Here is a 23,356-nt window from a genome sequence, read left to right on the forward strand (position 1 = left end):
CATCCCTGCCTCTGCTGGCCCAGACTTCGGGGGTCATATAGACCTGGACCCCACTCTTGGCCCTGCCCCTTACTAGTTTGTGAGGTCCTGGGAAAGTTACCTAACTTCCTGGAGCTTCAGTTTCCTCATCTGTTAAGTGAAGCAGTTCACTGGAATCTCACAGGGTGACTGTAAATGTAAGTGTGATTATGCCTTTGAAGAGCCTAGGACGGCACCTGGTGCGTAGTGAGTATTCGACAAATGGCCACCATGATTACTGTTATCAGGCGCCAGTATTGCCGCTGCAGACTTGGTGAGTGTGAGTGTGGGTGTATGTGAGATAAGCAGAAGGTTTCCACCATGCTCTAGAAAAAGGCTGAATTCCTCTGAGCTTCCTGGGTATGTCTGGGCAGCTCAGAGGTCTTGGACCACAGTGATGCTGGCATGGGAGGCCTCGACTGCTTTTCTCCTATGCATGTCCAGCTGGTTCGGGAGCCGTTCTGTTCTAGACCTCGGTGCCCTCCCTGGGGTAGAGGATGCTGTTTGTGTTGATGCTGTTGTAGAAATGAGGGCTGAACTGGTTGAGGACAGAGCCTCCATAGCCGAGAGCGTTGGTGGGCATGGGGTTGGCCCACTCGCCCCCACCCCCGTGGCCGCTGAGGTTGGTGAGTGGGGTGTAGGAGCTGAAGTTCAGCACGTTCTGCCCCATCTTGTCAGTGGGCTCAGGGCTCAGTCCTGGTGTGGCCATGGGACGGCTCACTGGGCTGGACCCGCTCACATAGGCTGTCATGGTGGAGAGGAAGCTGTTGAGGCAGGGGGTGCCCAGCGGGGGAGGGGAGGACTGCTTCTCTGCAGAGCCGGTGGTCCCCGGTGAAGCACTGTCCAAGATGTCCTGGGCCTCCCCGGTCTTGGGGCTGCCCTCCAGGAGGCTGTTCTCTGTCTTCTCAGAGGCCAGGCTGGAGGAAACATCCGATTTTCTCTTCCTCTTCCTGCGGAAATTTCCATTATCGAACATCTTCTCACAGTTGGGGTCCAGGGTCCAGTAATTCCCTTTGCCTGGTACAAAAGTGGGAGAAGTAAGCAGAGAGCTGGACAACATGCCTTGCTCCTGTTTCTCTTTATGTGTTTCTCTTGGTGTCACCAAGTAAACACCAAGGAAGCCCATGCAGAAGACAGAAGAGAAGGCAGGGACAGAGAAACAGAGGACTCGCACGCACCAACCACCCAGTGCCAGCGAGCAGCTTTATTTCAGCCCACCCCACACTGGGCGCTCTGAGGGCACAGAGGCGTAAGCCATGAGAGCACTCGCAGTGCAGGCCTCTGGAAGAAGTTCGGGTACAGGGGGGATGGAGAGGGAGGGCCTTCTTCCATGGCTGATGTGAAAGAAAACTCACGAAACACTTCAGAGCTCCCTGAACGTTTTGGGCAGGGAGTCTGAGGATGGACTTGAGTCCTGGCTTTGCTCCTAACTGGCTGAGGGACTCTGGGCAAGCCTCAGTTTCCTAGTCTGAAAAGTGGGCCAGTTGTACCTGTCCCTTCTTCCTCAGGCTGACCGTGAGAAAGGGGGGGCGCTAGATGTGTAGGTGGGCTTTGTCACCAGGAAGTGCCGGCCGGAGATAGGACCTGAGCTCGGCCTGTGGGTGAGGCCAGTCATTGGACTGGACACTTGTCCTCTCCGGGGGGCCCACCAGCCCTGCCCCTGCTAGCCTCCTAGCGGCCAGAGCTGGGGGCTCTGAGCCATGCCCTGGCTTCCCGTGGGGGAACAAGAATGGACTTTAATTCTGGGAAATGCATATCTGAGTATTTAATATATTACTTTCTGTATGTCCCCGCATTGTAGAAATCCATCATTAAAAAGGAAGAGTTCACAGCCCTTGGTGTTAGAGAGACCTCTGCTCAGATACGGGCTCCAGGGCTATCCCTCCATTCTGTGTCCCCTAGGGCAGGCTGCTTCACCTCTGAGTGTCACTCCCTTCATCTGGACAATGGGTTCAGTAAGAGCTACCTGTAGGGATGGGTTAAAGGAGATTATGTAACTAGGGCAGGCAGCACATTATGGCCCTTCATGCATGTTTAACAAAATCAGATCTCTCCCCAGAGGTCTGGGAGTGCACTTGGGCTTTGCCTAGTCCGGCTCCCCCTGAGGACTTCATATGAGCTGGGTGCCAGGGACTCAGAGTGATCACGGCAATTACTGTAGACTATGGGTGCTTGTTAGCACCCAGTCCCTGCCTGCATGACCTCATGGCCCCATCACAGGCCTGCAAAGGAGCCACTGTTACCATCCCTATTTTTCAGATGGGGAAACTGAGGCTCAGAGATCTAAAATGCCTGGAGTTGCTGACCGCTCCGTCGTCCAGCCAGGATCAAAACCCTTCCTCCAGGGCTCTCCCAGGTTCCTTCACTGCCGACAACCCTCAGCCCCCTGTCTCAGGGGACACAGCCACGTCAGAACTTTCTAGAATGGGGTGCTAGGGAGGAATGACATGAGCCTTCCTCGGGGGTGTCAGAGGCTGGGCCCCCTGCCCCACACTGCACCAGCAGCCCCCTTACCCGGGTCGTCCTCATCACGGGGCACCTTCTTGAAGCAGTCATTGAGAGACAGGTTGTGGCGGATGGAGTTCTGCCAGCCGGCCTTGCTCTTGTTGTAGAAGGGGAAGTTGTCGGCCACGTACTGGTAGATCTGGCTGAGGGTGAGGCGCTTGTCAGGCGCCCCGTGGATGGCCATGGCAATGAGAGCCGAGTAGGAATAGGGGGGCCGCACCAGCTTCATCAGCTCCTCCTGTGAGGGGATGGGCAGCCAGCCCAGGTCACCGCCCCCCAGCCCAGACATGCCGGGCAGCAGCTGCCTCTGCACACCGTAGGCCTGGGGCAGAAAGGGGCTGGTGTTGGTGCTGGGCAGGTACGGTGGCGGAGTCATGGCCGGCCCGTTGAGCCAGAGGTAGGGGTTGGGGGTGGCCCCGTACTCGCCGCCCCCCTCAAAGGAAGGGGGCCGCTGAGGGCTGGGCACGCCCTGTGGGTGGAAGAAGTTCTCATAGTAAAGGCTCATCTCGGGGGGCTCCTGGCCGATGCTGGGGAACTGGGGGCTGCCACGAGGTGGGGAGGGTGCCGGGAGGTCAAAGGAGCTCATGCTGGGGCTGGGCTCGGCTGGAGCCACCTGCCCGGCACCTGCACACGGGAGCTGTGCCTGACAGGTGCTCGGCTGGCCCAGCCTCTGACTTATACCCCTGCGGGCTTGGCCTGCGGGCCCCACCCAGGGGCGGCCACCTGCTGCAGACCCGCCCCTCCTCCAACAGCCCTGCCAGCCGAGGGGAGGGGGCCTCCGGGCCAGGCCCACTGCGTGTGCTCAGACCGGTGCTGTAGCTGATGCCCACAGTGCCTGGGGCACCCCACTCCCCTCTCTCTCTTCCCAGTTACTTTCCTGTTTCCCCCCTTTCTCTCCTGCCTTTCTCCTCACTTGGCTCCCCTTGTTTCCCCCTCATTCTGTCTCTCTTCTGGTTCTCTCCTTCTCACCTTTCTCTCCCCTTCTCCTGCCTTCTCTCCTCTGGCCAGTCTCTTTCCTGTCTTCTTGCTGTCACATTTTCTTTCCCTGCTCTTTCTCCCCCTTCCCGTGAGTGTTTCTTTCCTAAGCACTGCTCTGGCCACCTCTCCCTTCCTCCCTCCTTCCCCCCCTCCCTCCCTCTCACTCTCTGAGTCTGTTTCTGTCTCTTTCTACTTCTCTGTCCCCTCATGCTCACCTCCTGTCTGTCTCTGCTTCTCTCCCACTCCCTTTCACTCCTGTCTCTCATCTCCTCTGTGTCTCTTTCCCTCTTCCCTGGCCCCCTCTTCTGGCCCATCCTGACCCTACATTCTCTGCCCCCCTCACCCAGACTGGATATGAACTTTATCGGAAGCCACATCTTTGGGTCGTCTGAAGTGAGGACACTCTTTCTGGAGGTTCCAGGGAAGAACCTGGCCCTGGAGAATCCGAAGAGCAGAGAGGAACCTGGCCTATGGCCAGGTTTCAAAAGGGCAGCCGGTTGGTTATAGGCACCCTCTGCGTGCGCGCGCGCGCGCACACACACACACACACACACACACACACACACACCCAGCAGGCACGCTGACAAGGGCCATGGACAAGGCCTGGGGATTCTCCCAGAGGAGCAGCAGGGCCCATCAAGATAGCAACAGAAGGAAGAGAATGTGAAGGGGCTTCAGGGAAAAATGAGAGAACTTGCACTGTGCAAGGTTCTTTCTGGCTGCAGGGGTCACGCAGGCCCCCAGGCCCCAATCTGATCAAAGTCCTTTCATGTTTCAGCTTGCAGGGGCCCTGCAGAGCTGAGGCCTGGAGGAGAGCCCTGGACTCAACGTGCCATCTATGCCTCAGGCTCTAGAAGCAGGAGCAGCTCCCCCTCCACTCCGTGCTTCCGGGCAGCCCCTCCCCTCTCTGGGCTCCGTTCTCCTGAAGCTTGCGGATGACTTGCCCCAGCCTCGCTCGTGCCAGGCCGGCCGTCGGCCTGGGGGGGAAGGAGGGTGGGCAGCTGTCCCTGAGCAGCCTTCAGTAGCGGCCTGAGGACTTCCCTCCTGCAGATCAGCAGACTGGAAGAAAGTTGCAGCCAGCTTCTGGGGCTGCCACCTCCCTCCTGCCCTCCTGCCCCTACTTCCCTCTCCCCATTCAACTGCCTCTCACTTCCTCTGGACCCCACGGGTCCTTGAGGTGGAAGAAGAGGTCGCTTACTGCGCCAGCTAGAGGGGCTGCCTCCCAGGGAGGGCCCCCACCCTGCTCTCTGCTCTTCTCTAGAGCTGCATCAGGAGACAGCCCTCCGGAAACCCAAGCGCCAGGAAATTTGTCTCATTTGCAGTGTATTGGTGCCCAGAGGATGAGTTCAGGAAACTAGGTGGAAGGGGTCCTCCCAGGTCCTGAGAAACCACCTGTCCCCACCAGGGAACAGTGAACGAAGTGACTCCAAAGGGCCTGACTGCCCAGGCACATTAGAGACCAGCAATATAGACCCAAGGCCTGACAATGAACCTGGCAGCTCCAGTTCTGGTAATTCATCCTGCAGAATTAAACAGAGCAAAGACTTCTCTTCAGGGGTATTCACCACAGCAGTGTTTGTAACTATAACAGACTGTAACTGACCTGAATGTCCAACAGTAGGGGATTGGTTAAATAAATTGGGTATCATCCCAATGAAGACATATTATGAAGCTCTGAAAAAATGGATTGTAGAACATTTTCTAATATGCAAAGATGTTATGTTCTAATAGCATTATTAACAAAACAGCCTATAAAATGCTATCTTATGGTAAATTATAGATTCATACGTGTATTTATAAATATAAATACCAAACTGTGAATTATTATTTCTGGATGGAAAATTGGATGTGATTTTCATTGTTGTTTTTCAGTTTCTGATTTAAATTAGTAAAGTCAAGCACACGGGTGATTTGCTTTGGGATTCAACGTAGAGCCAGGGGCAAGATAGAGGAGTTACAGCAGACATAGGCTCTGAGATCAGGAGGACCTGGGTTTGAATCCCAGCTGAGTGGCTAAGTGCAAATCTCAACAAGTGATTTAATTTATCTCAGCCTGTTTTCTCAAGTGAAAACGGGAATGATCCCACTTAACCCATGTGGTTGCTGTGAGCAATCCGTGGGGTGATCAATGTAACCATTGTCAGTCATCTCGCATGGTGCCTAGAGAAGCACTCAATAAATATGAGTCATTATATACTATAGTCAATATACATTTGATATGTACAATTCATCACTGGGTTTGCTCCCTTGTGGGTTAATTGCTCCTTTAGCAGCCCCGGGGGGCGGGGCCTGTGGGGCAGGTGAGGTTACAAAGGAGGAACCGAGAGAGGGACATTCGGTGCAGACACCCACCGTACAACCAGCCCCCGCCATCTGCGGCTGACGATGGGTTTCCCCCCCAGCCCTGCTGTGGCCTCTACGCTGCGGTAGGAGACAGGCACTCGAGTCACGTGGCAAGTTCACAACCAAGTGGTCAGGAGCCTTTCTCTCAAACCCCTCATCTACCCTTTGCCTGTTGCTGGGGTCTCCTTCTGCAGAGGCGTTTTTAAAGGAAGCTCATTGGAGTCTCCCTGTCGGTCTTAGGAGGCCTGGCCCACGTGCAGCCTGTGGCCCTGAGTTGGTTGCAGCTTACGGCATCTCGTGCCCTCCCACACCCGCTCACAGGGTCAGGCCTGCCATTTGGGGTGATGCCTGGGGAAAGAGGGAAGGCCTGCCATGCCTCTGGAGTAGGGTATGTGCCCAGCGGTCAGCTATAGCCATTGCTGGGTCCAGAAGCCCAAGGCGGCTCAAGGCCTGCCGAAAGGGCGGAGGTGCACAGGCCCCATAGACCACGGCTGGCCAGGGCCCCACCTTCCAGCCTTGACTCTCAGGGCATGGAGGAGTGTGCCAGGAAATAGGCTGTCGTCTGGGCTTCCTTTCCTGCACACCAGAGCTGTGTCTCAGAATATGCTGGGGCTTGCCAGGGGACCAGCTTCTCTGTCCCACGTATGGGCTTTTAGGAAGCCCGGTCCCCGCGTCAGCCAGGCCGACTCCGATCTTGGTGCTCTCTCTGCTTTTTGGCTTCTGGTGGCGCTTGAGGCCCGAGAAACACAGATAAATACCCCCCTCTGGTGGCCATCTATTTAAAAGCAGGGCGCGGAGTGCAGAGATTCTGTGACCTTTCAGAGGCGTGGCCAAGGAATTCTGAGCCCCTTTAAGGGGCAGGTTCCCCAAATGAACATCAGCTTCAAGGAGGAATTGTGCCCCTGGAAGGGGGAAAAAACCACTTTCATTCCACTGTGATGGAAATAGTGGGAACTGGATTGTCAATGGGGCAAAATGTCTTAGAAGTCAGCCAAGCGGCAGTTGGACGAGTTGGAATTAGAATCCAACACCTCCGGTCCTATTTTCTGAGTGCTTTGCCATTGCTGAATCTCTGAGCCTCTGCTCGCTCCTCTGGAAAATGAGGATAACCAGGGTTACCTCCTTCAGAGGGCTGTTGCAAGGACTGCGTGAGACAGTACGGGAAAGACCTCTGATACGGTGCTCGGCCGTTAGTCATTCCTTCACTTATTCGGCAAATACTGACTGACTGTCTCCACAGTAGCATTTCCGGGGCGTGCAGGACACTGTCACGGCCACACAGTGTTGAGGCTCATGATCCTGATTTGCCACCTTGGTGCAATACCTATAGTTTGATTTACTTAATAATTTTTCAATTGGCTCTCAGGCTTTTTTTTTTTTTCTTTTTCTCTTTTCTTTTACTTTCTTTTCTTTCTTTCTTTCTTCTTTCTTTCTTTTTTCTTTCTTTCTTCTTCCTTCCTTTCTCCTTAACGAATTTATTTATTTATTTAAAGATTTATTTATTTGACAGAAAGAGAGAGAGAGCACAAGCAGGGGGAGCAGGAGAGGGAGAAGCAGGCTCCCCGCTGAGCAAGGAGCCAGTCACAGGGCTCAATCCCAGGACCCTGGGATCATGACCTGAGCTAAAGGCAGACCCTTAACCGACTGAGCCACCCAGGCACCCTAATGAATTTATTTTAAAGATAAATTCCATATGACATCTGGAAATGAATCATCGGTAATCAGTATCACTTGCCATAAATACATTGAGAAAGAGTAGTGTCTATCTAGAGCTGACACCGTGCTGGGCATAGCCCGAATTCTTACCTGTGCTCTCACTCAGTCCCTACTATAATCATCCCCATTTTACAGATGAGCAACCTGAGGCAGCACAAGCCTGAGCCTGCTTGCTCTTTTTGAGAAGGTGAGATGCGCAAGCATTAGGGAAGGGAGGAAATGCTGCTTGGAGAAGCGAAAATTGAAAAGGGAGAGATTTTTCTCATCACGAGTGTGATAGGCAGAATGATGACCTCCCCATCATAAGATGTCAATGCAGATCCGCAGAATCTGCGAACTTGTCATCTTCCAAGGTAAAGGGGACTTTGCGGAAGTGATTAAGTTGAAGACCACTGCGAGTGATCAGCCTGCATTTCCCGGGTGGGCCCAGTGTACTCAGAGCTGCCCTTGCAAGAGGGAGACAGAGGGAGATATGATAAGAGAAAAGGAGGTGTGACAAGGAAGCAGGGATTGGAGCAAGGTGGCCGGGGAGCCAAGGAATGTTCCATGCCTTGCTGCTCGTAGAGGTTGGAAGAGGCAAGAAAATACACTGTCCCCTGGCATCTCTGGGAGGAACCAGCCCTACGGTCACCTTGATTTTCACCCATAAGACTGATTTTGGATTTCTGAGAATAAGTTTGTTTTGTTTTACGCCACTAGCAAGAAACCAATACGGTTGGATTTCATGTTAGGTGAAGCTGTGACCCTGTCCACCGAAGATCCCCCTCTGGTGCCACGAGTGGCCTTTGTCCTGCACCTAAGGAAACACAGTCTGCTCAACAAGGAGCCCCCCCCCCCCGCCCGCCCCTCACCCCATGTCCTTTCCTTCCCTCCTCCCCTCCCTCTTCTCTGGGTAAAGAACACAGGTTGGGGGTAGTGGCTTTGTGGGTTTGGTCACTTATTCATTTCATTCTGGGACTTTTGTGGGCTGAGGGAGCCCCTCTGGGCCTCAGTTTCCTCATAAGCAAATGGGAGGCAAAGCTGTGTGGTTTTCTAGGCCCTGCCCAGCAGGTCCCATCTATGGAGCTTATGAAGAGGCATTCTCGTGGGCCCAGGCCCCAGCGATTCTGACTTGGGAGGCGCAGGTGGGGCCTGGGCATCCCTGCTCCGATGATGTGCACCCAGCTTAGAGAGCGAGTGATCTGGGGATCCAGCCCATGTGCCCAGAGTCAACCCTTGGAGAGCTGCCACTCATCGGCCTGTTCCTTGGCGCCTGAAGCATCAAGTCCCTGCTCTGCCCCTTCCCAGCTGTGTGATCCAGGACAAATGCCTGTGTCTCTCTGGGCCTGCTTCCTCCCCTGTAAATTGGGACTAATGATAATCTGTACTTCAGAGGGTGGTTGTGAAGTTTCAAAACTTATTAAGTGCAAATGGCTAAGAACGGTGCCTGGCGCGTAGCAGGTGCTCATGCATGTTGCCTCTCAAACGACTGGTCCCTCAGCATGGCATTCTAGACCCAGCACACGCCTGGCCTCAGCCAACTTCTCCTGTCTCATTCCTGCCCCCTCTCTGTGCCCTTCCGTGGGGTGTGGCCACGTGAGCCTCTCGTGACCCCTCAGCTCCGTGCCTGTCCAGTTTGTCAGGAATGGAGAACCCTGACTTACCTTCCAACGTCAGCTGAGCGCCACCTCCCCAGGGAAGCCTTCCTTCCGGTGTCCAGGCCCCGGATTGCTCCCCCCGGTTTCCCTCCATACCTGGAGCTGGGTAGCCTTCACCCTGGGACCTGCAGTCTCTTGACGGCACAGATGGGGTTTTTTTCAGGGCTTTGGATGATGCTCAACACAAATTAGGCTCTACTCACATTTGTGAGGGAGGGGAAGCAGGCCAGGGGAAGTCTCTTTGCGATGGTTTGTTCTGTGGAAATTGGGGCCATGGCGGCGAATATCCCAGGGGTCTCCGTAAATCAGAAATGAGTTGAGGCCTCTAAAGTGCCTGATCCAGTGACCACCCAGTCTCATCTCTGTGTACCAAGGTATCGGTCACTGCTTACCCAGGGTTGAGCTGGGTGGGTTTTCAGGTGACCTGCCCTAAGGCCATTTCTAAGCTCAAGGGAAACCACACCGATTCATTCATAAATGTGGCCCCTTAACATTGAAAAGCCAGGCAGCCACCTTTCCAGGAACCTAACCCTTTCTTTTTTTTTCTTTTTTTTTTTTTTAAAGATTTTATTTATTTGACAGAGAGAGACACAGCAAGAGAGGGAACACAAGCAGGGGGAGTGGGAGAGGGAGAAGCAGGCTCCCCGATGAGCAGGGAGCCCGATGCGGGGCTCGATCCCAGGACCCTGGGATCATGACCCGAGCCGAAGGCAGACGCTTAACCGACTGAGCCACCCAGGCGCCCCAAACCTAACCCTTTCTAAAAGTTCATGGCTTAAACATTTTGTAGTTCACATTAGATTTCTTACAACATTCAACACCAAATATATTATTTATTTTTAATTTTTGACTCTTTTTACAATCTGTGTGAATTTTGGGGTTCTGTCATAGAGACAGATTTTTCATACAATCTACTTCCCTTTCCCTCAATTTAATCAAAAGTCGTAAATAATTGGATCCAACTCCCTTAAGAATTTTCTCATTGGAGTCACTGTGATTTGAGTCTAAGAAAAACAATATGGTTAATTGTGCTTATTATTATAAGAGTTTGGGTTATTAGACCTTATTATTATAAGGATTATTTATTATGAGGCTCTCAGTAAATAGAACACATTTTTTACTGATCACTAGTGAAGTCCTCCGGCACAGTAGCCGCTCCACAGGTTTGGTAAGAGCCAATTCTTGCCTTTTCTGTGCCTGTCCTGAGTCCCACAGGGCAGGAGAAACCCCGCCAAACTCCCTGCCCCATCCCCTCAGAGGGGACAGTTTCCTTTGCTGTCTGTGCCTCCATTCTTCACCTGACCTCCTCTCTTGCTTCTTGAAGCCTACTTCTGGCAAGACTCTTATGAAGAGAACATATGGCTTCGGAGGTGGCCCCTCCCCCTTCGAGTACCCCTCATTACCCCACTCCTGGGCCTCAGCATCCCAGAGGTCCTACTCTTAGCAGTATATAAGCTTCTCCATGGACCACTTATGGAGTCCATGGACCACTCATGGGTCCAATGGGTCCATGGCGTCCATGGACCACTCATGGGTCCAATGGTGTGTGTCCCATCTAGGGATACCTGCACCTTGGGGATCAAACTAATGGTGCTTATACTGAATATCCCTGATGAGGGAGGTCTGGGCAGGAGGTATACTATTCTGCAGCCTCCGGTATCAGGACAATTTATGCGTGCAAGGGGGGGGGAGCTCTCTCCGCACTGTTCCTGATTTATCTTTCCTTTGGGAAAGGGAAAGAGAGTTATTCTGGACCCAGTGGCCACTTTGCATTGGTCAAGAAATTCTGTTCACTGGGGCGCCTGGGTGGCTCAGTCGTTAAGCATCTGCCTTCGGCTCAGGTCGTGATCCCAGGGTCCTGGGATCGAGCCCCGCATCAGGCTCCCTGCTCGGCGGGAAGCCTGCTTCTCCCTCTCCCACTCCCCCTGCTTGTGTTCCCTCTCTCGCTGTGTCTCTCTCTGTCAAATAAATAAATAAAATCTTTAAAAAAAAAAAAAAAGAAATTTTGTTCACAAGAATGTTTCAATTTGTACCATTAGTAAACATCATCTCTTCAAGCAAAGTCAAGCAGGTAAGCCAATGCAACCCGGGGCCCCTCTCTAATGGGCATGTCTCGGGAGTGAATCGATCACTGATCATCGAAGCCTCACTTCAGCTTCGAGAATGAGGATAGTGATCGCCATGGCTGCTGTCGTCTCTAGCATCTGCTGTGGCCCAGACAGTGGTAGGCGCAGCCTTGCTGTCTGCCAGGGTTGGGATAGTTGTGTCTGGGGTCATGGAGCTGTGGAGACGAAGTGGGGGGGGTGGGGTGCATTGTGGGAGACCATCCACGTTCTTCCTGCTTGCTTACTGCCTGAGACACTGCTGATCTCTTTGCAGGTCTCTAGAAGTTGCCGTGGCTGGGACATTGTGCAGGTCTAGAGCTGAGGTCCATGTGTCACTGATAGTGCAGTGGTCACCAGCCATGTGCACCCTTCAGGAGAACACCCCACACCGAGCAGGCACCTCCTTGGGATGGGGGTGTGAGACCAGGGCGGGCAGGTGAGCGGTGCCGCTTTCAGCTGTCTACTGTAAGCACCAAAGGTCTCTCTTGCCTCTTTTGAAAGAGCCTCTTGTCAAGAGTGCTCAGTTTGGTCAGCCTGCCGGGCTGCCTCAGAGAGAACTGACGAACACCATTGCCCCATGGTCTTAGTTCCTCCAGCTGGCTTAATGGCTATCTGACATTGTCCCTTGTCACAGATGAGGAAATGAAGGCTTAGGGAAGTCAAGTGCCTTTCCCAGGGTCATAGTCTCTGATTACAACTCTCTAGGAACCATGGATTCTGCTGGAATGACATTCCCTCATTAATAACTTTGGGAATTTCGGGGCACTTGGGTGGCTCAGTCAGTTAAGCATCTGCCCTCAGCTCAAGTCATGGTCTCAGGGTCCTGGGATCAAGCCCTGCATCAGGCTCCCCGCTCAGTGGGGAGCTGCTTCTCTCTCTGCCCCTTACCCTGCTCATGCTCTCTCTCTCTCTCAAATAAATAGATAAAATCTTTAGAAAAGAAAAATAATCTTGGGAATTTCTGGGGAGACTTCTTAGGGGAAGGGCAGAGAGAAATGGTACTGTCTAAGCCAGTTTCCATGTGGGGGCTGTACCCTCTGCACACCAGTTCTTCAGACCGGAATTCTCCTTCACTCTCCGCAAATCAAACCAGAAACAACCAAGCAACTACCATGGTGGTGGGGCAATCCCCATGGCTCCCCAGTCCCCAGCAAATGTTTTGAACACAAGGCTCAATGATGGGTGAGAGAGTGGTGAGGTCTTGTCTGGCCGGTCTGATCCCCTGTGTCCCACTGGGAGTGGGCTAACCTACTCCATGCACATCTGTGTCCCCCACCCCCTGGGGCCAGTGAGGTGCTCGCACAGGGAAACTGGACCACTGCCTACTGACACCACACCACCAGGCCAGCCAGCCGCAGCCCCCAGGTTTCTGGCTGATCCTGATTGAAGTAAAATGCCCCACGATATGGCGTGGTGTGAGATCTTGCCTTCCCGCTTGCGGCCGGAGGGCCTGGCGGATGTAGCTTACAAGTTCAGGGAATTAGCTAATTCTCACTTTGACCAGGGAGGAACAGGAGAGGGAACCTTCTCCATGTAGCTGCCCCGGGCTGCGCAGGTGGATGGGGAGGCACATCTGGGAGCAGCCAGCTATCTCTGCAGCTTGTCGTGAAGTGGTGGCCAGCACAGCGATGCACCCCCTTAAATTGCTCCTGTCCTTCCCTGCCTCTGCTCTTTGCCCTCCCCGCTGCTGCCTGGACATGCCCTCCCAAATAAAGGGTCAGCTTCCAATCCTTGGGTTGTGTTTTCTTGGTTATCACTTCTCAAATCTGTACGGGCCTTGGAATCACCAGGGGCTCTTGGGAAAAGGCAGGATCAGTTCGGTGGGTCTGGGTGGCGCCCGAGACTCTGCATTGCTCACCAGCTCCCAGGTGAGGCCAGAAAGCTGCTCGGCAGACCACTCTAAGTAGTGAGAGTCTAAGGGACTCAGGATATCATAACTGTGACCAGGAGTGGATTTAGGAAGCAAACTTTCCAAACGGGATTTTGGAATCACACTGGCCCTGTGTCTGAAGGCGACAGGGCCCTCATGGTAGGTGGAGTGGTAAAGGCTCCTAGCACTGGCTGATGTCCTAATGCCTCATGCTTCCACCCACAAGGTGAGGTGCACAGGGAGCACGACACTGGGGGGTCAAGGAGCTGAAGTGCTTTGCTAGGGCCAGGGTAACGATAATTACAAAACCGTATAGTAGCGTGGCTCTTCCATGGCACTGGAGATGTTCCAAACACAGCGTGGTGGGCTGGGCAGCCGCAGGCCCGTCCTCAAAGTCAAAGCACCTCCTGACTAGTTTCCTGTTGTAACAATTGTCACAACTTAATGGCTTAACGCAACACACATTTATTATGTGAGTTCTGTGGATCTGAAGTCTGATAAGGGTCTTGCTGGGTAAAAATCAAGGTGTTGGCAGAGCTGTGTTCCTTCTAGAGGTTTGAGGGGATCATCCGTTTCCTTGCCTTTTCCACCTTCTAGAGCTTTCCGGCATTCCTTAGCTCAGGGCCCCTTCATCCACCTTCAAAGCCAGCAATGGACAATGACTTCATCTCATGCCTCATCCTCTGTCTCTCTTCTCCAGCTTCTGTTTTCCACTTTTAAAGACCCATGTGATGACATTGGGCCCACCCAAGTAATCCAGGAGAATCTCCCTATTTTAAGGTGAGCTGATTAGCAACTTTAACTCCATCTGTGACCTTAGTTCCCCTTTGCCATGGAACCCAACATATTTATAGGTTCTGGGATTAGGATATGGACATCTTGGCGGGGGGGCATTATTATAGCCTCTGTAGAAGTTTTAAGAGAGACTCTATCTCATGCAGTTGCAGAGCAGACTATGCTGAAATCGGGTCAGAATCTGATTCTAATGGTGAAGGAATTTCAAAGATACTAATGCAAAGCCTCAGCAAGTCTCCTTGCCTCCTCAGGGCCCTGAGAGGAAAAGAGCAGACCCCAGGATCTGGTCTAGGACACTGGATGATTGAGCCTGAGAATCTCGAACCCTTCAAACCTCCTGATTGGCAGAAGTAATCTCTTTCTCTTGTCAGAAGAGAACAGCCTTCCCTCTCTTGGAGAGCTCACAGGCAGCATATGCCCTGCGGATTGAGGCTTATTCCTCTGGAGAACTGACTCCCTCACTGCCTCTCACTGCCTCTGCCTGGTAACCAGAGGCAGGTCCTGGTGTAGCCTGAGAGAGGAACTGTGTGTCCTCTTGTGGGAAGATAGAGCTTACAAGCCAGGGATTGGGCATCTGGCTAACAGGTACTGGGAAGATACAGGGGGATGGATCTGAGGGTGTCAAGGCTTAGGTGGTTGTAAAAAATAAGATTGGAGGGCGCCTGGGTGGCTCAGTTGGTTGAGCGACTGCCTTCGGCTCAGGTCATGATCCTGGAGTCCCTGGATCGAGTCCCGCATCGGGCTCCCTGCTCGGCAAGGAGCCTGCTTCTCCCTCTAACCCTCCCCCCTCTCATGTAGTCTCTCTCTCTCATTCTTGCTCTCTCAAATAAATAAATAAATCTTTAAAAAAAAATAAGATTGGATAGGAGAGAATTCATTGGCATAGGGCACTTGTGACTCACTGAGGATTCAGTGTTATAGTAAAAATATCTGGAACTGGTTTTAATAGTTTCCTAAGATGATTCCTTAAAAACTGATCTGATGGTGGCCTACAGTGAATGGAGTGGAGATGCCTGAACATCCTGGGTTTATTAAAGAAGGGGCCTGCCACCTCTCACCGATGTAAATGTTACCAATATTTAGGGCTCCAGGGGTCAGGACATGCTGGGACATCCCACTGAATATACACAACAAGCTGTTGTATCTCACATTTCCTTCCACTAAAAAAGAGGCATCAAAAATGAGGAGTCGTTTTCGATTTTTAGACACTAAAAAAATGGGAATACTGCTTCGAACTACTCATCAGGTGACTTTGGAGTATGCCAATATGAGCAGAGCCTAGAGCAAAAGTACTCTGCAGCAGGTCCAGGCTGTGGTTCAAGCAGTTCTGTGTACAGGACCATATGATCCAGCCGTTCTGATGCTGCTAGAACCATCTGTGGTAGACGTGGATGCTGAACAGAGTCCCTGACGAGGCCCTTTATGATAATCACAGCTCGTACTTCTGCGACCTAAAGCACAGCTATGTTCTCCTTGCCCCTCTGTTTAAGGAATAGCTCCCAAAGGGCTACTGGGTCCTAGCAGAGGCTGAGCACCTCATGGGAGGAGACTGAGAGTGCAACCAGAGATGTCCACCATGGCTGTCCTGGGTGTCTCCGAGGCATAAGGTGGGTCAACACGGCAGAAACCCATCATATGATCAGGATCCCAGGGAACTCACTTTTGCTTCACTGATGTTTCTCCTTCAACCCAGACCTGTGGACACTTGGAGGGGTTCCGTTTGGCCAACTTACGGAGAAGGGTGAGACTAATGCCTTGTTTACTGACGGGGGGCCCACTCTGTTGGTGCTAGCCAGAAATGGACTGGTGTTGTGTACAGCCCCAGCCAGGGAGGAGGGGAATCCCCCCTAGGGGCAGAGCTGCAAGCAACACACTTGGCTGACCGAGCTAATCGAGGGAGGCGTGAGCTGAGATGGACGTTCACACTCCCGGGCAGGAGAGCATGGCTGGGCTGGTTGGTCAGAGGACTGAAAAGAATAATACTGGAAGGTTGATTACTGGGGTCTAGGGAATAGGTGCATGCATGGTCCAGCAAGCACAGATTCAAGGCTGGTAGATCCACATTTGAACACCCACCAGAAAGACCATTGATAAAGTGGGTGACAATCAGGTGCATTGGATGACCCGTACCGCCAGTCAGCCTTGCTCCTCAGCCACCATTTGCTTGCCCCATGGACCACAAAACGAGCAGGGATGGAGCCTGTGCATGGATCCGACACATGGGATCCCTCTCGTCAAGGTATAGTCATTGCTACTGTTGAGTGTCCAGCCTGCTGACTGACACTGAGTCTGTGATATGGCCCCATTCCTCAGGCCGGCATGGTGACTCCCCACCAGCCACTGCTTCCTATCCCCTTCCCCCTTTCTTGCTGCCCTAGGATTGCATAGCCCCCAAACACAGGTAACCAGTCATTGCCTGAAGATCTGTTTCTTTGGGAACTGCAGCTATGACAGGAAGGCAGAGGCACCCAATGTTCAGAAGGAACAGCAAACGGATGTGTTACCGGTTAGGATGTCTGGAGGGCAGAGCCCAGCCTATTTTAGATGCTGGGAAGACCATTTGATTTTCTGTTTCTCTACTACTTGCTGACACAAGCCTGAAAGTCTGGAAGAAAGAAAGAAGGCTTCTACTCCCCGTTTAGAGATAAGGCTAAAAATGCCCCTCCCCTAAGAAGAGTAACCTTGGTGCCCTAGCTCATGCTAGAGTGTGAATGGTAGATATCAGCTCTGTCTCAAAGGAAGAGGAAGGGACAGCAAAAAGCAAGGGGTCTCTGGGTGCCTAAACAGAGGGTGAGGGAGTGCCACGGAGGGGAGATTACCTACAAAGAAACTCGTGAGTCAGGCAGGGCTGATTCTAGATGGAGTCCTGCTGATCATAGCTATGTGGCCTTGGAAGAGTCATTTAACTTTAAAATGAGAGGGTTGGATGAAGTGATTTCTGAAGGTCCCTAGGAACTCTCCACCAGGAAAGGAAAAGACTACCCCACCCCAAGCACCCCACTCTCCCTCCCTGGGTGCTCTGAAGGCATATGTATGCCCTTCCTTGACCACACTAGCTAGTTTTTGACACAGTTGGCTTATAATAAGGGAACACCCAGGCGCACAAGGAGAGTTGTGCTGGACACAGAGCCCCCAGCCTCACTTATCCTGGGAGCCATCATTGGCACTGAGGGGGAGACTTTCAAAATGGGCAGGGAGCATGCAGAGTCTGATGTTGAGCTGAGGTTAAAGCCAGAAAATGAATATGTGGATTAAGGTCATGAGGCTAGGAGTGGACACAGCTGGCCGGGTGACTTACTGGATGGGTGACACACAGCTAGCTCTCCAGGCCTGGGTTTCCACGTCCAACTTGGGGTCCTCGGCCAACCTCGGGGGATTGGTGGGAAGATATGAGGAGAGGAGGCATAGAGTAAGTGTCTGGTAAATGGAAGCCTTATTCTTGTCGTTTGTTATGGTTGTTACTGCGAGCATCGATGTTATTGGCATGGGTCACAACATCTGGAATTGTCCTGACAAAGCGCCAAGTGGGCCTGATGACTGTCCTAATTGAAAGGAGATGTGATCTCAAACTCTGTTTAAATAAGAATCCACCAATTTCACTGTTTGCTCCACTTCTATGGGAAAAGGAGAAGTGCTCAAGACCCCTTCAGACTTAATAAAAACTCACAGATACTGACAATTTTCCAGAAATGGAACTCATGGGGCCACACACTGTTGAGCAAGGAGAACAGAGTTATGGAAGTTTTAGAGGTTAAAGCTGACTTCCCCAGGATGCAGCAACAGTGTCCAAATCTGGGTGTTTTGCAAGAAGCCTTGGTAAGGAATGCCCTCTGCAGTTTCAAGGCAAAGGATCATGTCTGTTCTTCTACAGCCGTGGCAAAAGGGGAGACCATATTTTCGTCTTTGTTGAGATTTTGTCTACTAGTAGTTGGAAGGGCAGACATTTCAAAGTTAAATACTGGGATCTCGTAGTTTGGACTGAGAAACAGCAGGTTTGGGAAGCTTGAGCCTATCACCTGGAGAGGAAAAGGGCAGAACAGCATCGACAGATACAACAAGGGACACACAGGCTCCAGGGTCTACATGGGCAGCATGGAGATGCCCAGGGGTGTCCGGCTCCTCAGCTTCTCAAGGGCCCTCACTTCTCTTCCAAACCTTCAGGAGCTGTCTCCTCACCATAGAGAACCCAAAACACAGACAAAACACCAACTACCACCATAACAGGACTTTGTGGACTGTTGAGGAAATTGGAAGCTGGACCAGCAGCAATAGGTCTGGGCTTGACAAGGGGAACTAGAGGCCCCCAGGAAGAGACTGGGGTGGACAAAGGCTATAGGGACTCAGGCACCAAGATGTCTGAGAGATAGCACAGGGTCACGGTTAAAAGCCAAGCTTCCCGTCTGGTTGCCTGGGTTTGAATCCCAACATTTCCACTTACCAAGTGGAGGATCTCAGGTCACTTCATGCCTCTGCATCTTCATCTGGGTAATAATCGTACCCACCTCTTAAATCTTAATATAGGAAGCTAATTCTCATCATGTCTGTAACACTGTGCTGGGCACGGTCAAGCTCAATCAATTTGAGCTCTTATCATCTTTCTCTCTCATCTCTCACTACCCCCAGGTCCCCATCTCTAAGAAGTGAGGTCTACCCCACATCTCTAGATAGCTCCATGTTGCCATGTACTTAATATCCACCCAATACTGACATCTTTCCCAGATGGAGTCCTTAGCCTCTGCCAAGACCTCTCCCTGCACAGTTCCCCTGGGCTATGTTGGTGAGACTCTGCTCCCATGCTCTCTTCTCTGCCCGGAGGAGCTCCTCACCTCCCTTGGGTCTCATCTGAGAAGCCTGGCATTCCTCCAAGAAAAGCTACCACTTCTGACTGGATGACAAAATCCAAAGGCCAGACCGTTTGTCCACTGTTTACCTAACTCTTGAGCATTTGGTTGAGTGGATTTTCTGTTTCCAAAAGGGGAAAAAGGTAATATGAAGATCACCTTGAGGAAGATTGTGGCAGATTTTCTGGCTTGCCTACACCCCAGCATTCAGCCCCTAAGGAACTGGAATCATGGAGAAGACTCCTGGGGGTGGCATGGATAAGGAGGGCAAATCTGGCACTGTGACAGGCTGGAGCCAGGCCCCTCACCATCACGGCAGGCCCTGGATGGCCTGCCTTCCCACCCTCTCCAGGCTGCAGGGACGCTGCTGATGGAATTATGCAATAAGGCTGACTGGAGCCATGCACCCATTTTTATTGTCGGTAAGAAAACAGCAACACTTTGGAGCAGATCAGCTAGGAAAATGACTGGCTGGTTGTATTAAAAAATGTAAAGTACAAAACTATTAACCAAAAATAAAATAAAAGAATATTTAAAAGGCTTTTCTGTTAAGTGCTAGGACTTGAAAAAATGAAATAAAAATACAGCTCCTTATACTTAAGAAACCGGGTAATAAAAAGATGCGCCTAGGATGTTGGGGAGAGCGTGGCGGGAGAGAGCATCTTTGCTGGCTCCAAATCCAGGCGGGGGGTGTTCTCACCCGCCACCCACATCACGGGGGTGGCCAGATCAGCCCTTGTTCCCTCTGAGGGAGGGCAACTGGCAGGAGGTCTCCCCACTGTTTGAGACCTCAATGTCCCACCGTGTCTCTCTTCTTCCAGAAAGTCCTCTCTCTGGCTCCCCTTGTGCGGCCCCGGTCAGCAGCTGCTCACAGGTCCGACGACAGGAAGTCAGGGATCTGCTTGCCTTCTTCAGGGGATTTGCTGGCCAGCTTTGTGGGAAAAGAAAATAAACACACACACCCCCGGGATGGGATTCTCATGAGTGCCGAAGCGGGGCTTCCGCCTTGCAGTCACAAGGATCCCTGCCCAAAGCCCCGCGAGTGCGAGGTAGCATGACCCTGACCATGCCCAGGGAGGTGGTAGCCCACTGTGGTTCGAACACAGCCTCTGTGGTCTCCTGCACTGTGGGGACCCAGGCCAGTCACTTCCCTAACTCCGGGAGCCCTGTACATTCCTCCCAGGGGTGGTGGCAGGTCACGTTGGACAAGGTCTGGAAAGTGCTCCGTGTGGTGCCTGACTCACTGCACGCTCACGGTAAACTTGTGATTATTATAGTAGCCGAGCTCCGGTTTATATCATCTTGAGGATCAGAAGTGTCAACGGGACTCCTTTTTAATCTTGAGTAAAGACTGACAAGTAACAATAGGAGGCGGGACTTGAAAAGTCAGGGCTTGGAAACTCACTTTTAATTAGGATTCTGTAATATAAGTTGAATAGGAAAGCTCCTCCAAAAAAATATTAAAAAGAACTTTGAGCTTCCAAAGATAGCCAGCTGTTGTGGCTCTGACAGGTGCACCAAAAGGCAACTTAGGCAAAGGATGGTGACTGGTCCTGAGGTCCCAGGGGCCCTGTGTCTCCCCTTGGCACATTCCTGCAGCCCAGCTGGGGTCAGTCCTGCTCAGAGACCAGGGCCCAAGAGGAGAACTGCGGTGGGGGCATTTCTGGCTAGTGTCGCAACCCCTGCAGGCCCTGACCATGCCTCCCGGGGAGTGTGCAAACATGCATGCGTGTGCATGCACACACATACTTGCCTTCCCTCCTCACCCCCAATTTCTCCTCTCTCTGTGTTGCTTTCTTCCCACCCCCACCCCCCACATACGCTTGTCTTTCCACCCATCTGGGTCCTCACCATCGTCTTGAAGAACTGATTTACTTTCTTCCGTTTGAGTGTCTTCTTGTCATCCGAGAGAGGGAAGAAGGTCTGGCTGAGGCGAGGGGACGAGTTGGCGTCATCCGTCGTAGGCATGCCTGCCACTGAGAGCGTGAGGGCTGGAAGGAGAGCCGGGAGAGGGAGTGAGTGGGTGCGCGGAGGAGAGGCGGTGCCCAAGAGACAGGAGGGTGACGTGGGGGAGGCAGGCAGGAGACCGGCTGGGGGACAGAGACAGAAACCAGGGAGGACACGTCACGGTGCCAGGAGGAGGTGGGAAGGACTGCTTGTTGCTTGAAGGGGGCTATTGAAGCTGTCCTCCTGGGCACGGCTTGCCAACCCCCCTCCCCCCAACCCGGCAGGGGCCTGCGCCTGGCCCGATCATAGTCTTGTCAGGGCTTCTGAGCCAGAAACATGGGGGACCTGGGGGAAGGCCCCCTGGCCGCTGGGGCCCTGACTTCCTCAGGGAAGGTGGCCTTTTGCCCCAAGGTGGGGAGACCATGTGAGCTCACTCTTCCTTCACCTTTCTTTCTACACTGGGAGCGTGGATTTCTCATCTTCCCCAAGGCAGGGGCTGGTGGAGAGAACTGGTAGCTACAGCTCGCAGCTCGCAGACATGCAGACCTGCCTACTCGCTACTTCTTGATGCTCGGTTTCAACACTGGTAACATGTGGACAAGAGCACAGACCTCCAGGGTATTGTGGTGGTGTGAGCAGATGACAGTGACACGACTGTGTGTCCGGCCAGATGCCATAGCTCAGGGGCTGTCCTGCCTGGTGTGGCTGGGCAGGGGTCAAGGGCATTGTTCCAGGAGCAGAGGGCCTGGCCTACACTCAGCCTCTGCCCCTTCCTAGCTGGTGACGTGTGGGAGACTGACATTGCTAGTACCTCAGTTTTCTCATCCACACAGTGGGGCTAATGACATCATCTACTTCATAGCTGGGTGTTGAGGTGTAAATCAAAGATGAAGAATTTAGCACAGGGCCTGGTGGGGTCAGCACTCAAGAAACGGCAGGTGTCTTTGCTGCGATCGGCCTGCCGAGCTCCACAGGGCAGCACGGGTCTGTCCTGCCCTCCCTGCCCTTGCCCTGCAGACAGCGGCACGTCAGACGCAGGGACCTCAGGTGTGCCCGTCTCCATCAGGGTGGCAGAATCCCCCTCTGTAACATAGGAACGGCCATCTGTGTGCTGCTAACCTCCTCCCTGGACAATGAAGGAGTGGCGGAAATAGGTAGCATCTATGAATCAAACGCTCTACGACTAGAAGGTGTGGTGGCAATTTCTACAAGTTCCAGAAATAGTGTTCCAGGTCAAAAAAGGAAACACAGGGCTTCTGGCCCGTGGGGGGGCCGGGCTAACTGAGAAGGCAGGGCTACCTGGTTTGACAAGTGGATTCCCAGTGAATCCTGAGGACCAGAGGGACAACAGGCCTCCAGCCCAGCCCCAGGTGGAGCTTGCAGGTCAGTTTCCCCTACAAAAGGGGGTGTGTGTGTGGTGAGAGCTCAGAGGACAGGGGGCCTCTGAGCAGAACCTCTCGCCCCCAGGATGCCTGGCCCCTTTGCTACATAGATACAGTCCTCACCCACCCTCCACCCCCCAGGCTGGTAGCCCTGCTATCTCTGTACCTTCTGGTGCTGCTGGTGGTAGGGTGCATACCTGGGATGGTGGGCATGGACTGACTGGCAAAACTCATCTGAGAGAGGATGGATGCCCTGGGGGGGATGGCTGCATGCTCCGAGAGGTTGGTGTCACTCATGAACTCGTGCTTCCTGGAAAGCTGAATAAATACACCATGCATATACACAGGCATACACACCACGCACACACACCCACCCACCCACCCACCCACCCACACACATACCACAGCGGCTTAGCATCAGACAGCTCCTGGCCTTGAAAAATCAGTGCTAAGGGCTTGGCAAGGCTTCTGTGTACCTAGTTTCAAGCTGACTGTTCTTTTTTGTATCATTCCATGCCAGGCTGTCATGTACGGTTGCATAGGTTGCATACTCTGTAACTCCAGGGGTTGGGGGACATTCATTTAGACAATCATGTAAATGATACCCCCTAGAATTGTAAAACATGGAGGACTTATTTCCAGTCTTGTCCCCTGGCAAGAGTAGCCTCCGAGGTCTACAGGGAAGTGTGTGGCGGATCTTTTCTTTACTGGAAGGCATTTTAGTTCGACCCTTGCCCTTTCATCCCGCACCCCTCCCTTGCCAGTACAGTTAATCCCTCTCCCCTTCCTAGGCTCTAATAATGCCTTCAACAAACTTCTCTTTCAGGGGAAACTAAGATTTGCACCCAATGACACCAAGTTTCATTATTAAATAGTTATTAGTTGTAAGACAAAAACTCTCAAAGTCAGGGCAGTGAGAGTCCATCTCTGCATTCTGCAGCTGGGCTCCTGGCTCGCTGGAGGAGCCCAGCAGGGGCTGAGATGTCAGAGGTTGGAATGGCCCTTGGGCTAGGGACACGGGCTGGAGATGTAGAAACACCCAGCCCAGCAGTGGGAGGGCTGCTCTCTCTCTATGAATGCCACAGGCAGCTTCTCCCGTTTGCCGCATGGTGGGAAAGACACGCACGGGCTGGAGTCTAACAGCCAGGGTTCAAATCCCAGCTCTGTCACGTCAGGCTGTGTGGACACCTGCAGCACTTCGCCTCCCTGCTCCTCAGAC

The 23,356-nt window shown here is 52.7% G+C and overlaps 2 protein-coding genes across 3 annotated transcripts in view; both read right to left on the reverse strand.

Moving 5' to 3' along the window:
* Positions 1-484: 484 nt before the first annotated feature.
* Positions 485-3,109, reverse strand: FOXI1 (forkhead box I1). 2 transcript variants are annotated; one of them, XM_021698181.1, is made up of 2 exons: positions 2,533-3,109; positions 485-762 (listed from the first exon to the last, which is right to left on the reverse strand). In XM_021698181.1, exons 1-2 carry the CDS (start codon positions 3,107-3,109, stop codon positions 485-487), a joined length of 855 nt encoding a protein of 284 aa, XP_021553856.1. The 2 variants fall into 2 exon arrangements, with proteins under 2 accessions (XP_021553856.1, XP_021553847.1); XM_021698172.1 differs by having other exon boundaries at positions 485-1,035.
* A 16,502-nt stretch (positions 3,110-19,611) lies between these two features.
* Positions 19,612-23,356, reverse strand: part of DOCK2 (dedicator of cytokinesis 2) — a 412,121-nt gene continuing 408,376 nt past the window's right edge. Inside the window, exons 50-52 of the mRNA XM_021698161.2 lie at positions 22,335-22,455; positions 20,660-20,799; positions 19,612-19,739 (exon numbers count right to left, since the gene is read on the reverse strand). Of these exons, the coding sequence (XP_021553836.1) occupies positions 19,677-19,739; positions 20,660-20,799; positions 22,335-22,455 (324 nt within the window). The 3' untranslated portion in view covers positions 19,612-19,676. The remainder of the gene's footprint in view (positions 19,740-20,659; positions 20,800-22,334; positions 22,456-23,356) is intronic.

Source organism: Neomonachus schauinslandi, chromosome 7 (assembly GCF_002201575.2).
Source record: "Neomonachus schauinslandi chromosome 7, ASM220157v2, whole genome shotgun sequence".
Taxonomy (NCBI): Eukaryota; Metazoa; Chordata; class Mammalia; order Carnivora; family Phocidae; genus Neomonachus; species Neomonachus schauinslandi.